This window comes from Erpetoichthys calabaricus, chromosome 1, assembly GCF_900747795.2.
Source record: "Erpetoichthys calabaricus chromosome 1, fErpCal1.3, whole genome shotgun sequence".
Lineage (NCBI taxonomy): Eukaryota > Metazoa > Chordata > Cladistia > Polypteriformes > Polypteridae > Erpetoichthys > Erpetoichthys calabaricus.
The window spans coordinates 208,514,085-208,533,748 of NC_041394.2; the positions used below are offsets into that span (position 1 = coordinate 208,514,085).

The window sequence follows — 19,664 nt, forward strand, 5'->3', positions numbered from 1 at the left end:
GTGATGGTGCTGCTGTGCCCAGGCTGCACACACACCTTTGTCTTGGAAACTGCTGGGCAACCATCTGTCCTTGTACTAATGGTCGCTGTTATAGAGTCACAAAACACAATAGTGGATCCTGTTGTAGATGTGGCCAATGAGTTAAGGAGTATAAGGGCTGTACTATGTGATATTGATGTTAAATTAAATGAATTGGTTAATAAATAAATGCTGTGTCTGATTACATGCTTTTACATTCTACTAATTACATTTAAACAAAATTGTAACACTGTCTGATTTGGCTGATCATTTGGTGGCTCAGGGTCTGGTTCATTCATGCCACATCTCTTCTGGTACAGGCAAGGCACAATTGTGTGCCTCGTTATGCTTCAAGCTACATACTTACACAATGCGACACACTTACTATGCACTGTAGAGCAGCACAATAATAGAATGGAAATGCTTTCCATTTACATAAGCAAATTCATTCTCTGAAGGCGCATTTATAGTGCCGCTATTGCATTAAGCGCCACAACAGATCAATTCTCTGCTCTTTATATGGATGATTTAGGTGACTCACTATCTTTGAAAGGACTGCTTGTCTTTTGCCACACTAGTTGGAAAAAGCACCTGCCACTGTGTTGAGTTTTTGTTTTTATAGGCTCTTCTTCTATAGATGACGTAATGCCACTTCATTCTTTTGGTGATTCATCACAGGCTGATGTAACTTGACCATGGTCGTTGCAATAGCAATGTGAGTGCCGTTGACTCTCTGATTATATTTGGAAAACCAGACATTGCTGCGAATTGCACTTTGATATCTCCCAGTTCTACCACACTGTAAGGAAATCTTATACATTTGGATGACAAGCTGATAATACCATCCTATACAGCTGGCATGGCACGACTGGTCAGCAAGTTCACTTTGATAAGCTCTTGTGGCTTAAAACCCCAGAGTGGACAGAACGTGTAAAGGAACAGGTAGAGCACAATTCCTCGAAGTCTGCTCTTGTAAAACCGGCACCAGTTCAGCACACAGCCCCAAGAGGATAGGTCTTGGAAACAAAAATTGACTTAGAAGCCAGTCATCAAAATCTATACATACACATTTTCTTCTGATTCTTCCATTTGCAACGTCTTCTAACAATGCTAAAGCAACTATGGTAGTTGGAACAGTTTGGCCATTCCGTGCACCATTATATTGTTACAGAATGATTACAGTTAAATTTGTAAATGATATGCAGTTAATTTTGGTTTATTTGATAAATCCATGTCATTGATGTGAATGTAAAAAAGAAGGGCAGAAAACAGAAACAATAGCAGTGCTTTATGTTGGGTGCAGTCAGTTTGTAAAACCGAGCAGAGAAGTACGTACGCACAGTGTGAGGCCCAGGTCTCTGGCAAGCCTGAAGAAGGGGCCTGAGTTACCTTGAAAGCTTGCATATTGTAATCTTTTTAGTTAGCCAATAAAATTGTCATTTTGTTTGACTTCTCATTACAGTTGTTTGGTTAAATAGAATAATAAGTAGCTTGGTGTCTTTGCCCACACTAAATTGAGAGATCTTAGCAGTCCAGAAGCAAAAAAATAAGGGTGTAATATTAACAGTCCCCTTAAGAAATAAGAAAAAGAAAAAGAGGGAAAAAATTAATGGTTACCATAATATACATATTTTTAATAAAATAAACTTCAATATGCAGTACATATGTTTAATACAATAAATTTAAATATGGTAACTGCAAAAATAAAGAAAAATTAAAAGTGGACAAAAAGGGAATAGAAAGAAACTGAAATAGAATATGTATAGTTACCACAAATGTTGCATTTCAGATCTTCTTTGCATAGCCTCTTTTCCAGCTTCTTCAGAACTGAAAATGTAGAATTTGCCATCACAAAAAACTTGTAATTCGGCTGGAAACAAGAGGCTGTATCTGATTTCAGCTTTGCATAAGTACTGTTTGATACTATAGAATGCAGCTCCTTTAGCAGCTGTTGAAGGGGAGAAATCTGGGAAAATATGAATGTGGTTATTTTCAAATACAATCTCCTCTTTTTTTGTCTAAGAATCAGCATCAAATTTTCTTTGACACGTAGATTGTCGAATCGGACAATCAGGCTTCTCAGTTTTGAGGCATTCAAACCATGTATGCAATAAGCTGCAGCAAACTCAGAATCTGGTCTAAAGTTTTCTACAGTTATTTTAGAAAGGAATTTAGCTGAGAAATTTCACTTTTCCAGGAGACTTTTGATTCTGATGTTGTTCTTTCTATAGTATATCTATCTTCCAACACAGCTTATTTATCACCAAGCACCTTGCATTCGGATTATACAGCAGTTGCATTTTTTCAACAGCAGATGTCGATTGTTCAGCTTCTTCAATACAAGTCTTCAGCTCACATTGCTCGTTTCGATCTTGTCTGTGCTCCAAGAGTAGAAATATGTAACCTATTGGAGTTGATTCTGCTGACTCGCAGAAAGTGTTGGTAGTAGTTTGCAGTGGGGATAAAGACGCCCTGCTCGGTGTCCAATATTTTACCTGAGATCAGTGAATTCTCATTGCCGCCCCCACTCTCTGCTTTGCGCAACCATCATTGTCAACCAGAACAGGTGCTGCAGCATGTGATTCTGGCTGATTCATTCCTTCCACGGTCTCTTCCAACTCGGTCTCTGGTAGGCTGTATCTTGAACTTGAGGTCGTCTTAGACTTTGATGTGGCTTTACCTACTTTTTCCTTCTCTTTCTTCTCTTTTTGAGCTGTTGATTTCCTGTTCATGCTTTTTCATATACTTTTAGTTCAATTCTTCTGAGTTGGCTAAATACAGGATATCTCGGATATGTAGTTAAAAAAAGCTCAATGACACTGCTTCCAGCAGAGTTCTGTCCTAGACGTCTATCTTTCACAACAGACGAAACCAACAGTTTATATCTTCATCTCACTGTAGTTTTTAAACACATTTTGGGCTATCTGGGTTCTCTACAGGATAAATGCTTTCAATATTTGAATGCTGTATTTTGAATTTTAAATAAGAGAAATATCGATACTGATCCACTACTTTTCATAGTGAGCTTTCAAATAATGTATTGTTTTATCATGATGAGGAAGAAATGTTACTGTATATGTGTGATGCAGCATAATTTTAAAGAGAAGCAGATTATATTGCAAAACATTTATGGAAGTTTATAAAGTATACATTTTAAATGTAGTCATTTAGTTATCCCTCCTCAGGTACTGTTAAGAATTCCTTGAATATAAGCTATATTTGGCACATTTCAGGAAGCTGTACTGTCAATCATTTGAAATCATTAGAAATCTGTCAAACAGACACTTTTTTACTCAGCTTTATACTTTCAAACTTTTGTGTGTAGCTGCTGTAAAATTGACACCCAGGATTCAGATAAATTGGAAATAATATTATATAGGAGAATATAAAATCCTCATTACAATGCATTTGGAAAGCTTTTCTTGTAAAATTTGCCAATTTATTTATATTTTTGCAGGAAGAGGTCCTAGAGCAGCAGCAGCAAGAGCGAAATGACAACTGGTTTCACTGTGTCTGTCTATTTTGTACTGAGGAATTCACAGAGAACAGGCAAGTATTCACTAATTGCTTTGTTTTGCAGTCAATAAATTTGGAATAATATGTTTGTTAATAGGGCGGCACGGTGGCGCAGTGGGTAGTGCTGCTGCCTCGCAGTTGGGAGATCTGGGGACCTGGGTTCGCTTCCCGGGTCCTCCCTGCGTGGAGTTTGTATGTTCTCCCCATGTCTGCGTGGGTTTCCTCCGGGTGCTCCGGTTTCCTCCCACAGTCCAAAGACATGCAGATTAGGTGGATTGGCGATTCTAAATTGGCCCTAGTGTGTGCTTGGTGTGTTTGTGTGTGTCCTGCGGTGGGTTGGCACCCTGCCCGGGATTGGTTCCTGCCTTGTGCCCTGTGTTGGCTGGGATTGGCTCCAGCAGACCCCCGTGACCCTGTGTTCGGATTCAGCGGGTTGGAAAATGGATGGATGGATGGATGTTTGTTAATAAAATAACTTAAATTATATTATATTATATAATATTATTTCCAAAATGTCCATAAATTACAGTCCTGAAATATAATTGGATTGTTAAAAAAAGGGAATTTGCGAACAAAAAAAGAATCGGTAGTTAATAGCTCAGACAAATAAAATGTTAGATTTAAGTACAAGTATTAAGGTCCGGTCCATTTAGGGAACATGCACTGGTGTAGCACATTTCCACACCCACCACATGACGAAACAGCTTGAGATCCTGGTTGGCAACCCCCAGAAATAACCATCTATCTGCCACAGCCAGGTGTTATGTGGGCATCCCCTTGGGCTGGTCCAGCCGCTCAGGTCGTCAACAGTAAGGATGCTGTGGGCCGTATCACCTTCTGGGAATCATGCCACATGGCCATCGTGCTGTAACTGACGCTCCCTCACAATGCAGGTCATGTGCCTCATTTGGGACACTATGAGCAACCACTCATTCAACACAAAGTCAAACCAGCAGTACTCAAGGATTCTCCAAAGTCTAGTCTTCATCTTAGGTCACTGGATAGAGTCCATGTCTCACAACCATGTAACAAAACAGGAAGCACCAGGACTCTAAAGACTTGGACATTTGTCCTTTTGCAAAGATATCGGGAACGCCACACACCCCTTTCCAGCAATCTCATGACCCCTATGCTTTCCCAATCCGTCTACTGTTTTTATAGGAAGAGTCACCAGAGACATGAATGTCTCTGCCAAGGTAAGTATACCTCCTGACAAGGTCGACATTGGCTGTGCCCAAGAGGTCATTAAAGGCCTGGATCTTGCTTTATGTTCAGGACACTCACAAGCCCAGACACTCAAAATGTCCTTGCTCTCAAAAGCCCCGACCAGAGCCTCCTTTGACTCCGCAAAGATAACCGCATCGTTGGAAAAGTCAGAATCAGTGAATCTTTCTTCACCAACAGATGTCCCACAGCCGCTGGGCCCCACAATCCTGCCTGACCTCAGTCCATGCAAGCTTTGAACAGAGTAGGAACAAGAACACACCCCTGACGAACCCCAGAATCAACTATGCACAGACCGGCCATGATATTCCACAACTTTGGGGGGAATCTCATGAAGTCTCAGGATTTCCCACAGGGCAGCTTGATCAACTGAGTCAAATACTTTACAAAAATCAGCATTCAGGCTGCAAAGAAACGTTAAACCAGAGTGCTCCGGTCGCTGGTATGTGAGCAAGTGATCACGGATCCTAATGACAATGACCCCTGTAGTTGCCGCAACCAGCCGTTCACCCTTCCCTTTCCAAATAGGGACGACAAATCCCATTTTCTAGTCAGTTGGAATGACGCCTGTCTACCAAATGGAAGCAAAGATTGCTTGCATCCCTACTCTCAGATGGTTCACCATCTGTGCAATCTCAATGAAACTAGGTGGTTCACAGGTAATTGGAGGATCAGCACCAAGAACCATAGGCCCAGAGATGTCCAATGTTATTGCCAGAGGATCATCTTTAAACAGCTGCTCAAAGTAGCCAGCCCAGCAGGTCACAATTGCAGCATTATCTGTAAGGACTGTTCCATCACCCACTAGTAGTAAGACCAGTGTTAAATTTATATTTTGAATATTTGGGGAAAAAAAAAAACTCATTTATTTATTCTCGTAAAGCAAAATAAAATATGCTAAATTTGAAAAAAGTAAACATTTTCCTATCTTATAGAAAAATATAAAAAGGATCACATTTATTTTCGGTCTTTTATTGATACATTTAGAAAATAGATGTTCTATTTTTGTTTAATTTTAATTAATTTACTATACATTTTAGAATTCCATCCATCCATCCATTTTCCAACCCGCTACATCCTAACCACAGGGTCACGGAGGTCTGCTGGAGCCAATCCCAGCCAACACAGGGCACAAGGCAGGGAACCAATCCCGGGCAGGGTGCCAACCCACCGCAGATTTTAGAATTCCTGTATAAGAAATGAAAACTACTAACTAGAGTCAGACTTATGTACACTTATAATAAATTTTAAGAGGATTTCTATAGGACAACAATGTCCTTCCTTTTAGGATAAATATTGAAAATGGATAAGAATCGTAAATATAAGCTTTATAATAGACAAAAGACTTAGTTTGGAATTTCTTGGGAATTCTTTACATGTGTCTTCAATATAGTGAATAAGGTTTGACATTTACTTTTATCTCTTGCTAAATTATGCAGGGCCTTGGATCAGTGGTTTGAAAGAGTAGAAAATAATGCACACTGTTTGTATTGTGTTTCCTCTTAAGGTCTGAAATTCTTAACCATATGGCAAAAGATCACGGCTTCAACATGGGATTGCCTGACAATATTGTGTATGTTGGTGAGTTCCTGACAATGCTGAAGAAAAAACTTGATAAGTAAGTGTCAGTGGGGGTTTTAAGAGAAAAAATTCTAAACGTAAAATAAATGTACTACAGCTTATTATGTAACACTGAATGCATTTGTTAAACCATACAAGTGACTTACTACATTGAACTGACAAGCTAAGTATAACAACATCAAAAAAGAATGCCATCTGTATATTCTGACAGGTAATTGGCACTGCTGAATGCTTTTTATTGAGGTTCAAAGCAGAAACAGTGTACATAGTCTTTCCATTAAAAGTTTAATGTTTTGTATTATATGTTACATTATAAGTAGTGTATGCATTACTATTCAAGGGTCTATATTGTGTTTTCATATACAGTGATCCCTCGCTATATCGCGCTTTGCCTTTCGCGGCTTCACTCTATCGTGGATTTTATATGTAAGCATATTTAAATATATATCGCGGATTTTTCGCTGCTTCGCGGGTTTCTGCGGACAATGGGTCTTTTAATTTCTGGTACATGCTTCCTTAGTTGGTTTGCCCAGTTGATTTCATACAAGGGACACTATTGGCAGATGGCTGAGAAGAAACCCAACTTACTTTTCTCTCTCTCTCTCTTGCGCTGACTTTCTCTGATCCTGACGTAGGGGGATTGAGCAGGGGGGCTGTTCGCACACCTAGACGATACGGACGCTCATCTAAAAATGCTGAAAGATTATCTTCATGTTGCTACCTTCTGTGCAGCTGCTTCCTGAAGCGACATGCTGCACAGTGCTTCGCATACTTAAAAGCTCGAAGGCCACGTATTGATTTTTGCTTGTTTGTTTTTCTCTGTCTCTCTCTCTCTTTGTCTGCTCCTGACGGAGGGGGTGTGAGCTGCCGCCTTCAACAGCTTTGTGCCGCAGTGCTTCGCATACTTAAAAGCCAAACAGCCCTATTGATTTGTTTGCTTTCCTCTGTCTTTCTGACATTCTGTGCTCCTGACGCGCACTCCTTTGAAGAGGAAGATATGTTTGCATTCTTTTAATTGTGAGACGGAACTGTCATCTCTGTCTTGTCATGGAGCACAGTTTAAACTTTTGAAAAAGAGACAAATGTTTGTTTGCAGTGTTTGAATAACGTTCCTGTCTCTCTACAACCTCCTGTGTTTCTGCGCAAATCTGTGACCCAAGCATGACAATATAAAAATAACCATATAAACATATGGTTTCTACTTCGCGGATTTTCTTATTTCGCGGGTGGCTCTGGAACGCAACCCCCGCGATGGAGGAGGGATTACTGTACCTTATATTCTTCTGTTTTGAATCCCATATAAAAAGTGGTTATAGGATTACAGATTTTTGTATTTTTGTGGCATTGCACAACCACATTTGGTATCTGAGAATATATCATCCAACTCTGTGATCAGTAACTGTTGAATGCAAAATGACTTTTAAAAACAGTTAAATGTATTCAAAATTTGTCATTTTTTATATATGTTTTTTTTACATATTTACAAGAAAGTGATGCTGGAACCCAGCAGAGGATAAATTATGTACTCTAGGTCTACCCAAGCAGGGTATTGTATCTTGTTCTTCTATTATTTATTTATTTATTTATTTTTATATTATGTCTTGTCTGAATTGTTTTCCTGTCACTTCAGACTGCCTGTGATTCGTCCCTTGAGGTTAGAGGGTGGGCTTTCTCTGTCACCAGATTGTCATGCTTTCAGACATCAAAACCTAACAGATGCGAGTCCATGCTGCAGAAAAAAGAGGAATCACTTTAGAAACGACCAAGTGTGGATGGCCCTCAATACCTTTTTATGTGTGTAACAAATAAATATTTGAAAGTATGTAGACCAGATGTACACTAATCAGTAAGAATTGTGTTTATTAATTTTTCATTAAATAAAAAAAATGAGGAAAAAATTATTTTTATTGATTTTACAAAAGTGCATTCAGATCATCTAAATGTAAAATCTGCTTTGTTTTTCATAAGGAAAAAACAAATTTATTTTAGTCTAAAAAATATCAACATGGAAGGGGTGAATTTTGCACATTAAAATATACATTTCACTTGTTCCCATTTTCAGCCCAGAATTTCAGGAATAAAACCATTCCTTTCAGAAATGTAACTGCAAGTGGCAATTTCCATTTGGATAAAATAATTAAGTCATATTTCTTTATCATTTTTGCCAATTGTTCAATTAAATGGTGTAGCTTTGCATCAGTAATATATGGCTATGAAAAATATTCAGCCCCCTTTAAGTAATTTTTAAGTTTTTTTTTTTTTTTTTTAACTATTTTATTGTAATCATTCCATACAAATAGATCAGTTTTTACAGAAAATAGGTTTGAAAACAAATCAACCCCCACCCCTGAGAAAGAGAGCATGGCCAACGGAGTAAGACTTAAAGCTAGTAAAAATAAATAAATTGATGAGTTTAATAGGAGGATAAAGATACATTCTCTAAGTGAGAATTAGATTTTTTCCAATTTCAAATAATATAAAACATTAGTTACCCACTGACTTAAAAGAGAGTTAGGATTCTTCCAGTTTAGCAAAATAAGTCTGCGTGCCAATAGTGTAGTAAAGGCAATCACAGTTTGTTTGTCCTTCTCCACTTTAAGCCCATCTGGAAGAACAACAAACACAGCTGTTAATGGGTTAGAAGGGATTGTGACACCAAGGCTGTCTGAAAGGCACTTAAAAATTTTTGTCCAGAATGATGTTAATTTGGTGCAGGCCCAACACATGTGACTCAGTGAGGTTGGAACTTGATTGCAGCATTCGCAGGTTGGATCTTGCCCTGGAAACATTTTGGACAGTTTTAAGACAGATGATCTCAATATACAGTATAATTTTGAGTTAAATAATTGTATGCTTTGCACATATGGAGCTCGAGTGAATTCTCTGCATTGCTGCCTTCCACTCCTTTTCTGATATATTGAGTGAGAGATCCTTTTCCCATTGTCCTCTTGGATCTTTGAAAGGGAGGGACTGTAAAATAATTTTATATATTGCAGAAATGCTGTCTGAGTCCTCAAAACTGAGCAATATTTTTTCCAGCATAGAGGAAGGTGGGGGATGAGGAAAATCGGGCAGGTTCTGTTTGACAAAGTTTCTAATTTGAAGATAGTGAAAGAAATGTGTTGCTGGAAAGTTAAATTTGGAATGTAATTGTTCACAGGATGCAAAGATGTTGTCTATATAAAGATCTCTAAGTAATTTAATCCCAAATGTTTTCTAGATATTAAAAACTGCATATGTGTGCGAGGGTTGAAAAAGGTGGTTCTCATGCAGAAATGCCACAGATAAAAGATTCTCCTTCTTAAAATGCTTTCTACATTGGTTCCATATTCTGAGTGAGTGAAGCACAATTGGGTTATTAGTATATCGGCGATAACTTCCATTAATAGGGGCACAAAGCAGGGAATACAAAGAAGTACTGCAGAATTTTATTTCTATTGTGCACCAAGCCTGTGTATGTTCATCTATTTGTGTCCAGGTTTTTATAGCTTGTATGTTTGCTGCCCAGTAATAAAACTGAAAGTTGGGTAGAGCCATGCCACCTTCTGCCTTAGGTCTTTGTAGGGTTGCTCTTTGAATATGTGCATGTTTTAAGTTCCAAATAAATGAGGTTATGGTTGAATCTAATTGCTTCAAAATGATTTATTGATGTATATTGGAATGTTTTGAAATAAAAAGAGAAGCTTAGGAAGGACATTCATCTTAACAACGTTAATTCTTCCAGCTAGAATGAGATGAAGGGGTGACCATCTATGCAAGTCTGGCTTAATTTTTTCCATACAGACGGCAACATTTTGTTGATAAAGAACTTTGTTTACTTGTGATATTTACCCCTAGGTATTTAAACTGATCTGCAATAATAAAAGGGAAGGTGTCCAATCTAATATTGTATGCTTGTGAATTCACTGGAAACAGCACACTTTTATTCAAATTAATTCTGAGACCAGAGATCTTTTGAAATTCTTTAAGTGCTGTTAAGACTGCAGGCACAGTATTTTGTGGGTCTGATATATACAAAACCATATCATATGCATATAGAGAAATTTTCTGTTCAAATCCTTCTCTGATAATCCCCTTTATCTGATAAGCATTTCAACAGTGAACTGCCAGTGGTTCAATGGCGATTGCAAATAGCAGTGGTGACAAGGGGCATCCTTGTCTGGTACCACGTTCTAGTTTAAAGTAGACTGAACAAATATTGTTAATACAAACTGAAGCTTTTCGATTGCTATACAGTAGTTTGATCCATACACAAATTTTCGGGCCAAACCCAAATTTCTCTAATGTAGTGAAAAGGTAGTTCCATTCAATCATATCAAATGCTTTTTCTGCATCCAACGATATCTCTGGGGTGTTTGACTTTGCTGGTGAATATATTACATTAAACAGGCGTCGAAGATTGGAAGCTAAGTATCGGCCTTTAATAAATCCAGTTTCATCTTGTGAAGGTAGCACTTTCTCCATCCTTCTAGCTAGGACTTAGGAGAGTATCTTAACATCATTGTTCAGAAGTGAAATTGGTCTGTATGATGCGCATTGTAATAAGTCCTTATTTTGTTTAGGAAAGATGGTGATTAATGCTTGGCGAACAGTTTGAGGTAGAATTTGATTGTCTCTAGCTTCTGTAAATGTTGCTAATAGGAGGGGAGCTAGCTGAGTGGAGAATTTCTTATAAAATTCAATAGGGTAGCCATCAGGGCCTGCTGCTTTCCCACTCTGAAGTGACTTTATAGCATCTAGTAATTCTGATAGCGCCAGGTGGGTTAAATACTTGTTTGGCCACCATATAAGACAACATTAAATATTGTATTGCCAGTCAAAGATTTGTGCGACATGTATCATGTTATTATGCTTAGTTCAAGAAAAATAAGAAAGCACCACTCATGTGGACTTTCATTAGAAACAAAATTATCTTATATCAGAAGGTAAGCTTTGTTTTATCTTTTCTCTAATAAAGTATATGTCAGTAGGGACCTGAATACAACAGCTATATGGACCCTTGGAAAACTATTGGGGAAACTTTCTCTCATTTTTCTCAGGCTTTATCCTGAATGACTATTAAGCCTAATTTAGAAGAATTTATCTCTGATAAAAAAGTTGCAAACTTGAAAATCAGCGGAAACATTGATCCCTCAACTATGACTTCTTAAAAGTAATTTCCAGGAGTATTACTATCTAGAATTTATTCTGAAATGTACAATTGTTTTCTCCTTATTGTGTCTCTGACCTGCCTGCAGAAAGCTAATAACATTTTAATAAACCTTGCAGATCAGAGTGTATGGCAAACTTTCAACTGCCCCAGGTGCTCTCAATATATACTGTACCTTATTAACTCAATCACTCTAAAAGGCAAAGCCCTCACTGACTGACTGACTGACTCACTCATCACTAATTCTCCAACTTCCCGTGTAGGTGGAAGGCTGAAATTTGGCAGGCTCATTCCTTACAGCTTACTTACAAAAGTTAGGCAGGTTTCATTTCGAAATTTAAGGCGTAACGGTCATAATTGGAACCTCTTTTTTGTCCATATACTGTAATGGACGGGGGCAGAGTCGCGTATCGCGTCATCACGCCTCCCACGTAATCACGTGAAACGCCTTGGGGCCGATCTGGAAGAAGGTAGCGCAGCGCCTTGATTTAAACCATTCCATGTCTTGGTGGGTTTAATACTGTGTAAGCATACATATTAACACATGTGCAATTAAACGTGTGCATTTACGGGGTGATTTCTCAGGCTTAAAAGCTCGCCTTTTATTAAAAAAGTAAATGCAAACTGTTTTCATTCTGAAGGGCACAAACCACGTTGGATTTTGTAATGATAGTTGATTAGTAAGGTCTATTAAGGGATACTTACAGAATGATTAGTAATGCCTGTGAATGCCGATACAAGTAGGAGAATGGGCGTGAACTAAAGAACGAGTAGTAACATGTACAGTAAATGTCTCTAAAGTCTGTCTATTAAAAAGTTATTATATCTTTCAATCCTGTGTATTGATTAAACTACGAACCTAACAAGATCACTACATGGTGTCAGAAGTGGCGGATTGGAAGAGGAATGTGAAGAAGAGGTTCAGCTTTTGAACGAGTCTCGTGTCTGTGAGTAACCCGAAAACGTGGTCAGAAAGCGCTAAGACGTTCTAGCAAAAGAGAAAGAAAAATATGAAACGATTACAGCCCCCACCAAATCTCCAGTTAAAGGGAAATGTAGCTGAAAATTGGAAAAGATTTAAACAGAGATTCGAGTTGTATCTTGCTGCGATTGAAGCAGATAGGAAAAGTGAAAAAATGAAAGCGTCTATGCTTCTACATGTAATTGGCGAAGAGGCGCTAGAGGTGTATAACAATTTTCAGTTTGAAGATGATGGAGACAATATGAAATTGAACAAAATAGTTGAAAAATTCGAAACGTATTGCAACCCAAAGCGCAATGTGACGTTTGAGCGGCACAAGTTTTTTACATGTTTCCAGAAAAGCGGAGAAACAATAGACCAGTATGTGACAAAATTGCGTAATAGGAGCTGTTCTAAGAAGAAACCATCGAGACATCAAAGGACCAATAACCTCTAATCAGAACACTAACACCAGCGAAACAAATATTAACGAGAAAACAAGTATAAATCAGGAAAGAACTTCTCAACTGCAAACACAATTAACCAGAAGATCAAAACGTCAAGTAAAACCACCAGAACAACTCATTGAGACATGTTGAGGATTAAAGGAACATTTTCAATTAAGAAATGCTGAATTCCTTTAACAGTTGTGCTTTTTATACATAGTTTGAATGCTGGATGTATGCCTGAAATGTTCTGGATAGTTCAGTTGTTTGAAGTGATGAAGAATTAAACGTGTGCATTTACGGGGTGATTTCTCAGACTTAAAAGCTCGCTTTTTATTAAAAAGGTAAATGCAAACTGTTTTCATTCTGAAGGGCACAAACCACGTTGGATTTCAGCCATTAAACACCCAAAAATGTCGGTACACCAGATAAATAAGCGCAACATATCAGTTGTATTGTATGCTTACAATACATATAGAAATGTGTTAATCGTTAACTAATAGTATCGGATGGTGTTTATCGACTCGCGCCTTGATTTAAACGATTGCATGTCTTGGTGGGTTTGTGTAGCTTATTGTCAATATCTTTACACCTCTTTTTAAGACTTATTGACTGAAACGGGCTTTCACGAAAAAAGTTAGGGCTTTGCTACAGGATACACCCTCCACAAGTTAAGGAAGTAAAAATAAAAGGTATATATTTCTGTTTTATTTAAACCTTTTAAGTTTGTATGCATAGCCCCATTTAGCTGTTTTAGTTTTTTTTTTCTTTCTTCAGTAATATTTAATCTCCTTAAAGAAAAACAACATATGCATTTTACTTTTTTTGTATCTCTTTAGTAATATTTTAGTGTAAAAAGATAACCAGTATTTAAACCTTTTATGTTACTTTATAAAGTTATTTTACTCAATGTTGAAAAATTAATAAGAAAGCTACATATTTTGGCAGCTGCTGCTTTAATTTTCAATGAAATGAAAAAAAGCTCTTCAAGAGAAAACCTCAATGAAGAAGAAACAGTTTGCACTATCTAAAAAGGAGAAACCCTCATTTATAAAGGTTTGCTGCAGATGACTTAACTGAAAATAAATGAATAGTTCCTATGTGTATAATACATATTTATCTATTTGACTTATGCCTTTATTCCAGCAACTTGCAACATCTGAGGTACAATTTGTTACATTACTTTTGTTTTTTGCAGCACAGGCAGGTGAAGTGACTTCCTCAGGGTCACACAGTGGTGTCAGTACCAGGATTTGAACTGACAAGCTCCGGGTTTGCTGAAATATTACTGAAGAAAGAAAAAAACCGAAAACGGGCAAATGTGGCTGTGCATACAAATGTCCATCCATCCATTATCTAACCCGCTATATCCTAAATACAGGAGCCAATACCTGCCAACACAGGGCACAAGGCAGGAAACAAACCCCGGGCAAGGTGCCAGCCCACCGCAGGGCCCACACACACCCACACACCAGGGACAATTTAGAATCGCCAATGCACCTAACCTGCATGTCTTTGGACTGTGGGAGGAAACCCAGACAGACACGGGGAGAACATTCAAACTCCACGCAGGGAAGCGAACCCGGGTCTCCTAACTGGCACCTTTCACTGCGCCACCATGCCGCCCGCATACAAACTTAAAAGGTTTAAATAAAACAGAAATATATACCTTTATTTTTACTTCCTTAACTTGTGGAGGGTGTATCCTGTAGCAAAGCCCTAAGTTTTTTCATGAAAGCCCCTTTCAGTCAATAAGCCTTAAAAACAGGTGTAAAGCTAAACTTGCAGCACCACTATTCAATTACACTTGCCTAACGCCTCTCCTAAGGGGACATACTGTGGGATCTAGGCATCAGTCAAAGCACCAATCACAGGCCCGATTAGAAAGCGGGAAGCTGTGATTTGTCATCTCCCTCCCATGTAACAATCACAGCCCGTGTTACAACGCACTATGTATGTATGTATATATGTATATATGAAGAGGATGGATGGATGTATATGTGTTTATGTATGTGTGTATATATGTTGATATGTGTATATATATATATATATATATATATATATATATATATATATATGTATATATATATGTATATATATATGTGGATGTGTATATGTGTGTATATATATATATATATATATGTATATATATATGTGGATGTGTATATGTGTATATATATATATATATATATATATATGTATATATATATGTATATATATATGTGGATGTGTATATGTGTATATATATATATATATATATGTATATATATATATATGTATATATATATATATATATGTATATGTAGATATGTGTATATATGTATATGTATATATATGTTTACATAACCTCTTTAACACACTACTTCTCCGCTGCGAAGTGCGGGTATTTTGCTATATATATATATATATATATATATATATATATGTATATATAGATGTGAATGTATGTATATATGTATGTCTATATTTATATGTGCATATGTATATATATGTGTATATATATGTAGATATGTATATATTTATATGTGTATATATATATATGTAGATGTGTAAATTTGTATATGTATATATATGTATATGTGGATGTGTAAATTTGCATATGTATATATATGTATATGTGGATGTGTAAATTTGTATATGTAGATATGTGTATATGTAGATATATATACATTGTTTACATAACCTCTTTAACACACTACTTCTCCGCTGCGAAGCGCGGGTATTTTGCTAGTATATATATATATATATATATATATATATATCCATATTACTAACCGAGAATGCTAAACCGGATGATGGACACAGGCACATCCGGCAATGGGCCGTAGCTGCAAAAAGACGTACTGCGCAGGCGCAAAAAGAGTCCGCGAGGGTCGGCTGAGGAGCCGAGAAAGGCGGATAGAAGAGGGCGAGAGAGGCAGGAGGAGGGGCCGTGAGAGGCGGACAAGACCACAGAAAAAAGGAGTGAGCACAGGAAAAATTGAGAAATGAGGCGCAAAGAGCACCGAAAAAAGGAAACGGCACATAAAAAAGTATTCAAACGCAAGCAAAGCACGAAACACATTGCACACGAAACTAGACCCAAAAAAAAAAAAAAAAAAAAAAGAGGCTCGCGCACAACAGCAAGGCACCCCCCCCCCTACAGGCACCGGACGGGACACACACCAAGAGGGGGATTCAACAAGCCCATGGAACACAAAAAAAAGAACACAAAACCACCCCACAGACCCTACAAGCAAGGGACGGGACACACACAAAGAGGGGGATTCAACAAGACACAGGAACACAAAAAGAAAGAAGACGCTCGCGCGACAACAATCCTCAACCCCCCCCCCCTCCCACACACACACACACACACACATCCATAAGAAGTGACACCCAAAGCCACATATTCTAAAGTGAACATCAACACCTTCACACTAGACAGCATAGGTGTCAGCATTGGTGGATCTCCTTACAATAAGGCACTATTAACCGTTCAACTGCAGAAAAAGAAACATATTAACAGTGACTGCGATCCTTCTTATTACTTATCCATATTTCGCATGCTGAGAAAGAAACAAGTCATGAATACACGGTCACGGGTACAAAACGAAAAGGAAAGGATAACAGGAACAAACACACGAAAACGAAAGAAACAACAAAATAGACGGCTATGCAGCATAGGTGGATCTCATTACAATAAGGCACTATTAACCGTTCAACTGCAGAAAAAGAAACATATTAACAGTGACTGCGATCCTTCTTATTACTTATCCATATTTCGCATGCTGAGAAAGAAACAAGTCATGAATACACGGTCACGGGTACAAAACGAAAAGGAAAGGATAACAGGAACAAACACACGAACACGAAAGAAACAACAAAATAGACGGCTATGCAGCATAGGTGGATCTCATTACAATAAGGCACTATTAACCGTTCAACCGCAGAAAAGGCTCCATATTAACAGTGAGTGCAATTCTCCTTATTACTTATCCATATTTCTAAAAGAAAAAATGTCTCGACTCCAAAAACGCAAAGCTCAACTAAAGCTTCTAACTAACGATGTACCTAAAAGTAAAAACTTTATGAACTGCATTAGATCCTACAATAGTTCATTTGCTTTTGCATATACCGGAGTAAATATCAGGCCACCAAAAGGCAATGGCCCATACTACTTTCGCATATGTGCACAAATACTGCATCGCATTGGAACAGTGCACCCTGAAACAAATCAACAACGCAAATATGCACAAATCTACATCCTAGATCCACATGACGCAAACTATCAATCAAAGTGCTGCATCGCAACAGGCACGGATTCAAAACGAAACACCTCCCGTCTCAGACATACGTTAATGGCAGCGAAGGCTACAACGGGCTTCTCACACAGCACAGGCAAATCGATTAGAGCTCCAAAACAACACGTCCCAAATACTACACATGCAACAACGCGCCTCTCAAACGGCACAAGAAAAACATACACCAGTAAAATTCATTCGGATTAATGAATGTCATTTGCAATCATTGTCATTCAGTTCACTTCCCTGAAGAAACAACTGGAAATACAAGTTATACATTTACACGTTGTTGTCAAAAGGGTCAAATTACACTGCCTTCTTTACATTCATATACTGAATATCTACAGAGGCTTATAACTGACGATGTACCTGAAAGTGAAATCTTTATCAACTACATTAGATCCTACAAATCGGTATCCACTATGAACATTAACGGTGGCACTGCACGTGACATCCGTCTTGAAAAAATGTTGTTTATTGATGAATGTACAATGGCATGAAGTCACTTACTCAACACCATTCATAAACTTCTACAAACGTTTATGAATAATAATATTCGATTTGAAGGAAAGGTACTTTTATGAGGAGGAGATTTTAGACAGTGATTAGCTATTCTTCCAGATGCCATGCACTCAGCTATTGTTCAGTGCACCTTAAAATACGCAGACAATTGGCATTGCTTTCAAAAGATACAGTTAGTAAAAAAGATACGATGTCCAGAACCAGATCATAACAATTGCTTATTACAACTGAGAGATGGTACACTCACCAATACAGCTGGACTTCAGGCACATATTATTACAATTCCTCAAGCCTTTATCTGCGACAACTTAGTTACAGAGACATTTCGAACAGCAATCTCATTAGACCAAATGCCCCTTTTAACACAACGCACTATATTATGTCCAAAAAATATTAATATGGAAAACATTAATACCCAAGTCATTCCATTACTTCCTGGAGAGACACAACTCTTTCTAAGCTCTGACAAACTTGACTCTGATCACAACAATAACCATCTTAAATGACCTTACAAGTTCTGAGCTGGAATTACCTTTTACACTTATACGGCGTGTACAAAGAAATTTTCAAATAAACCTTTACACTGTGCCACACACTTTATTGTTTGCTTTCTATTTGCATCATCTACACCGTCACACTATTCTATATCTCATTCATACATCACGCTCTTTGTCATTCCCAACACCAGGGGTTGGCGAGCGAAGCGAGCAGGGGGCGGAGCCCCCTAGTATATATATAGACCTGTTGGGCTCCGTGGCCACCACCCGAAGGAGCTGCATGGCTTAACAAGCCTCTGTTGGCACACCTATCCTTGGCCAGTTTCGCCCATTCCTCTTTGCAGCACCTCTCAAGCTCCATCAGGTTGGATGGGAAGCGTCGGTGCACAGCCATTTTAAGATCTCTCCAGAGATGTTCAATCGGATTCAAGTCTGGGCTCTGGCTGGGCCACTCAAGGACATTCACAGAGTTGTCCTGAAGCCACTCCTTTGATATCTTGGCTGTGTGCTTAGGGTCGTTGTCCTGCTGAAAGATGAACTGTCGCCCCAGTCTGAGGTCAAGAGCGCTCTGGAGCAGGTTTTCATCCAGGATGTCTCTGTACATTGCTGCCGTCATCTTTCCCTTTATCCTGACTAGTCTCCCAGTTTCTGCCGCTGAAAACATCCCCACAACATGATGCTGCCACCACCATGCTTCACTGTAGGGATGGTGCCAGGTTTCCTCCAAACGTGATGCCTGGCATTCACACCAAAGAGTTCAATCTTTGTCTCATCAGACCAGAGAATTTTCTGAGAGTCCTTCAGGTGCCTTTTGGCAAACTCCAGGCGGGCTGCCATGTGCCTTTTGCTAAGAAGTGGTTTCCGTCTGGCCACTCTACCATACAGGCCTGATTGGTGGATTGCTGCAGAGGTGGTTGTCCTTCTGGAAGATTCTCCTCTCTCCACAGAGGACCTCTGGAGCTCTGACAGAGTGACCATCGGGTTCTTGGTCACCTCCCTGACTAAGGCCCTTCTCCCCCAGTCGCTCAGTTTAGATGGTCGGCCAGCTCTAGGAAGAGTCCTGGTGGCTTCGAACTTCTTCCACTTACGGATGATGGAGGCCACTGTGCTCATTGGGACCTTCAAAGCAGCAGAAATTTTTCTGTAACCTTCCCCAGATATGTGCCTGAAGACAATCCTGTCTCGGAGGTCTACAGACAATTCCTTTGACTTCATGCTTGGTTTGTGCTCTGACATGAACTGCCAACTGTGGGACCTTATATAGACAGGTGTGTGCCTTTCCAAATCATGTCCAACCAACTGAATTTAAGATCTATCTATCTATCAATTAAGCTGCAGAAACATCTCAAGGATGATCAGGGGAAACAGGATGCACCTGAGCTCAATTTCGAGCTTAACGGCAAAGGTTGTGAATACTTATGTACATGTGCTTTCTCAATTTTTTTATTTTTAATAAATTTGCAAAAA

General features: G+C 38.5%; 1 protein-coding gene across 1 annotated transcript in view; it reads left to right on the forward strand.

The window, feature by feature from the left end:
* znf277 (zinc finger protein 277) overlaps window positions 1-19,664 on the forward strand; it is a 127,410-nt gene that overhangs the window by 93,501 nt on the left and 14,245 nt on the right. The window contains exons 5-6 of the mRNA XM_051928751.1: window positions 3,476-3,567; window positions 6,266-6,376. Of these exons, the coding sequence (XP_051784711.1) occupies window positions 3,476-3,567; window positions 6,266-6,376 (203 nt within the window). The remainder of the gene's footprint in view (window positions 1-3,475; window positions 3,568-6,265; window positions 6,377-19,664) is intronic.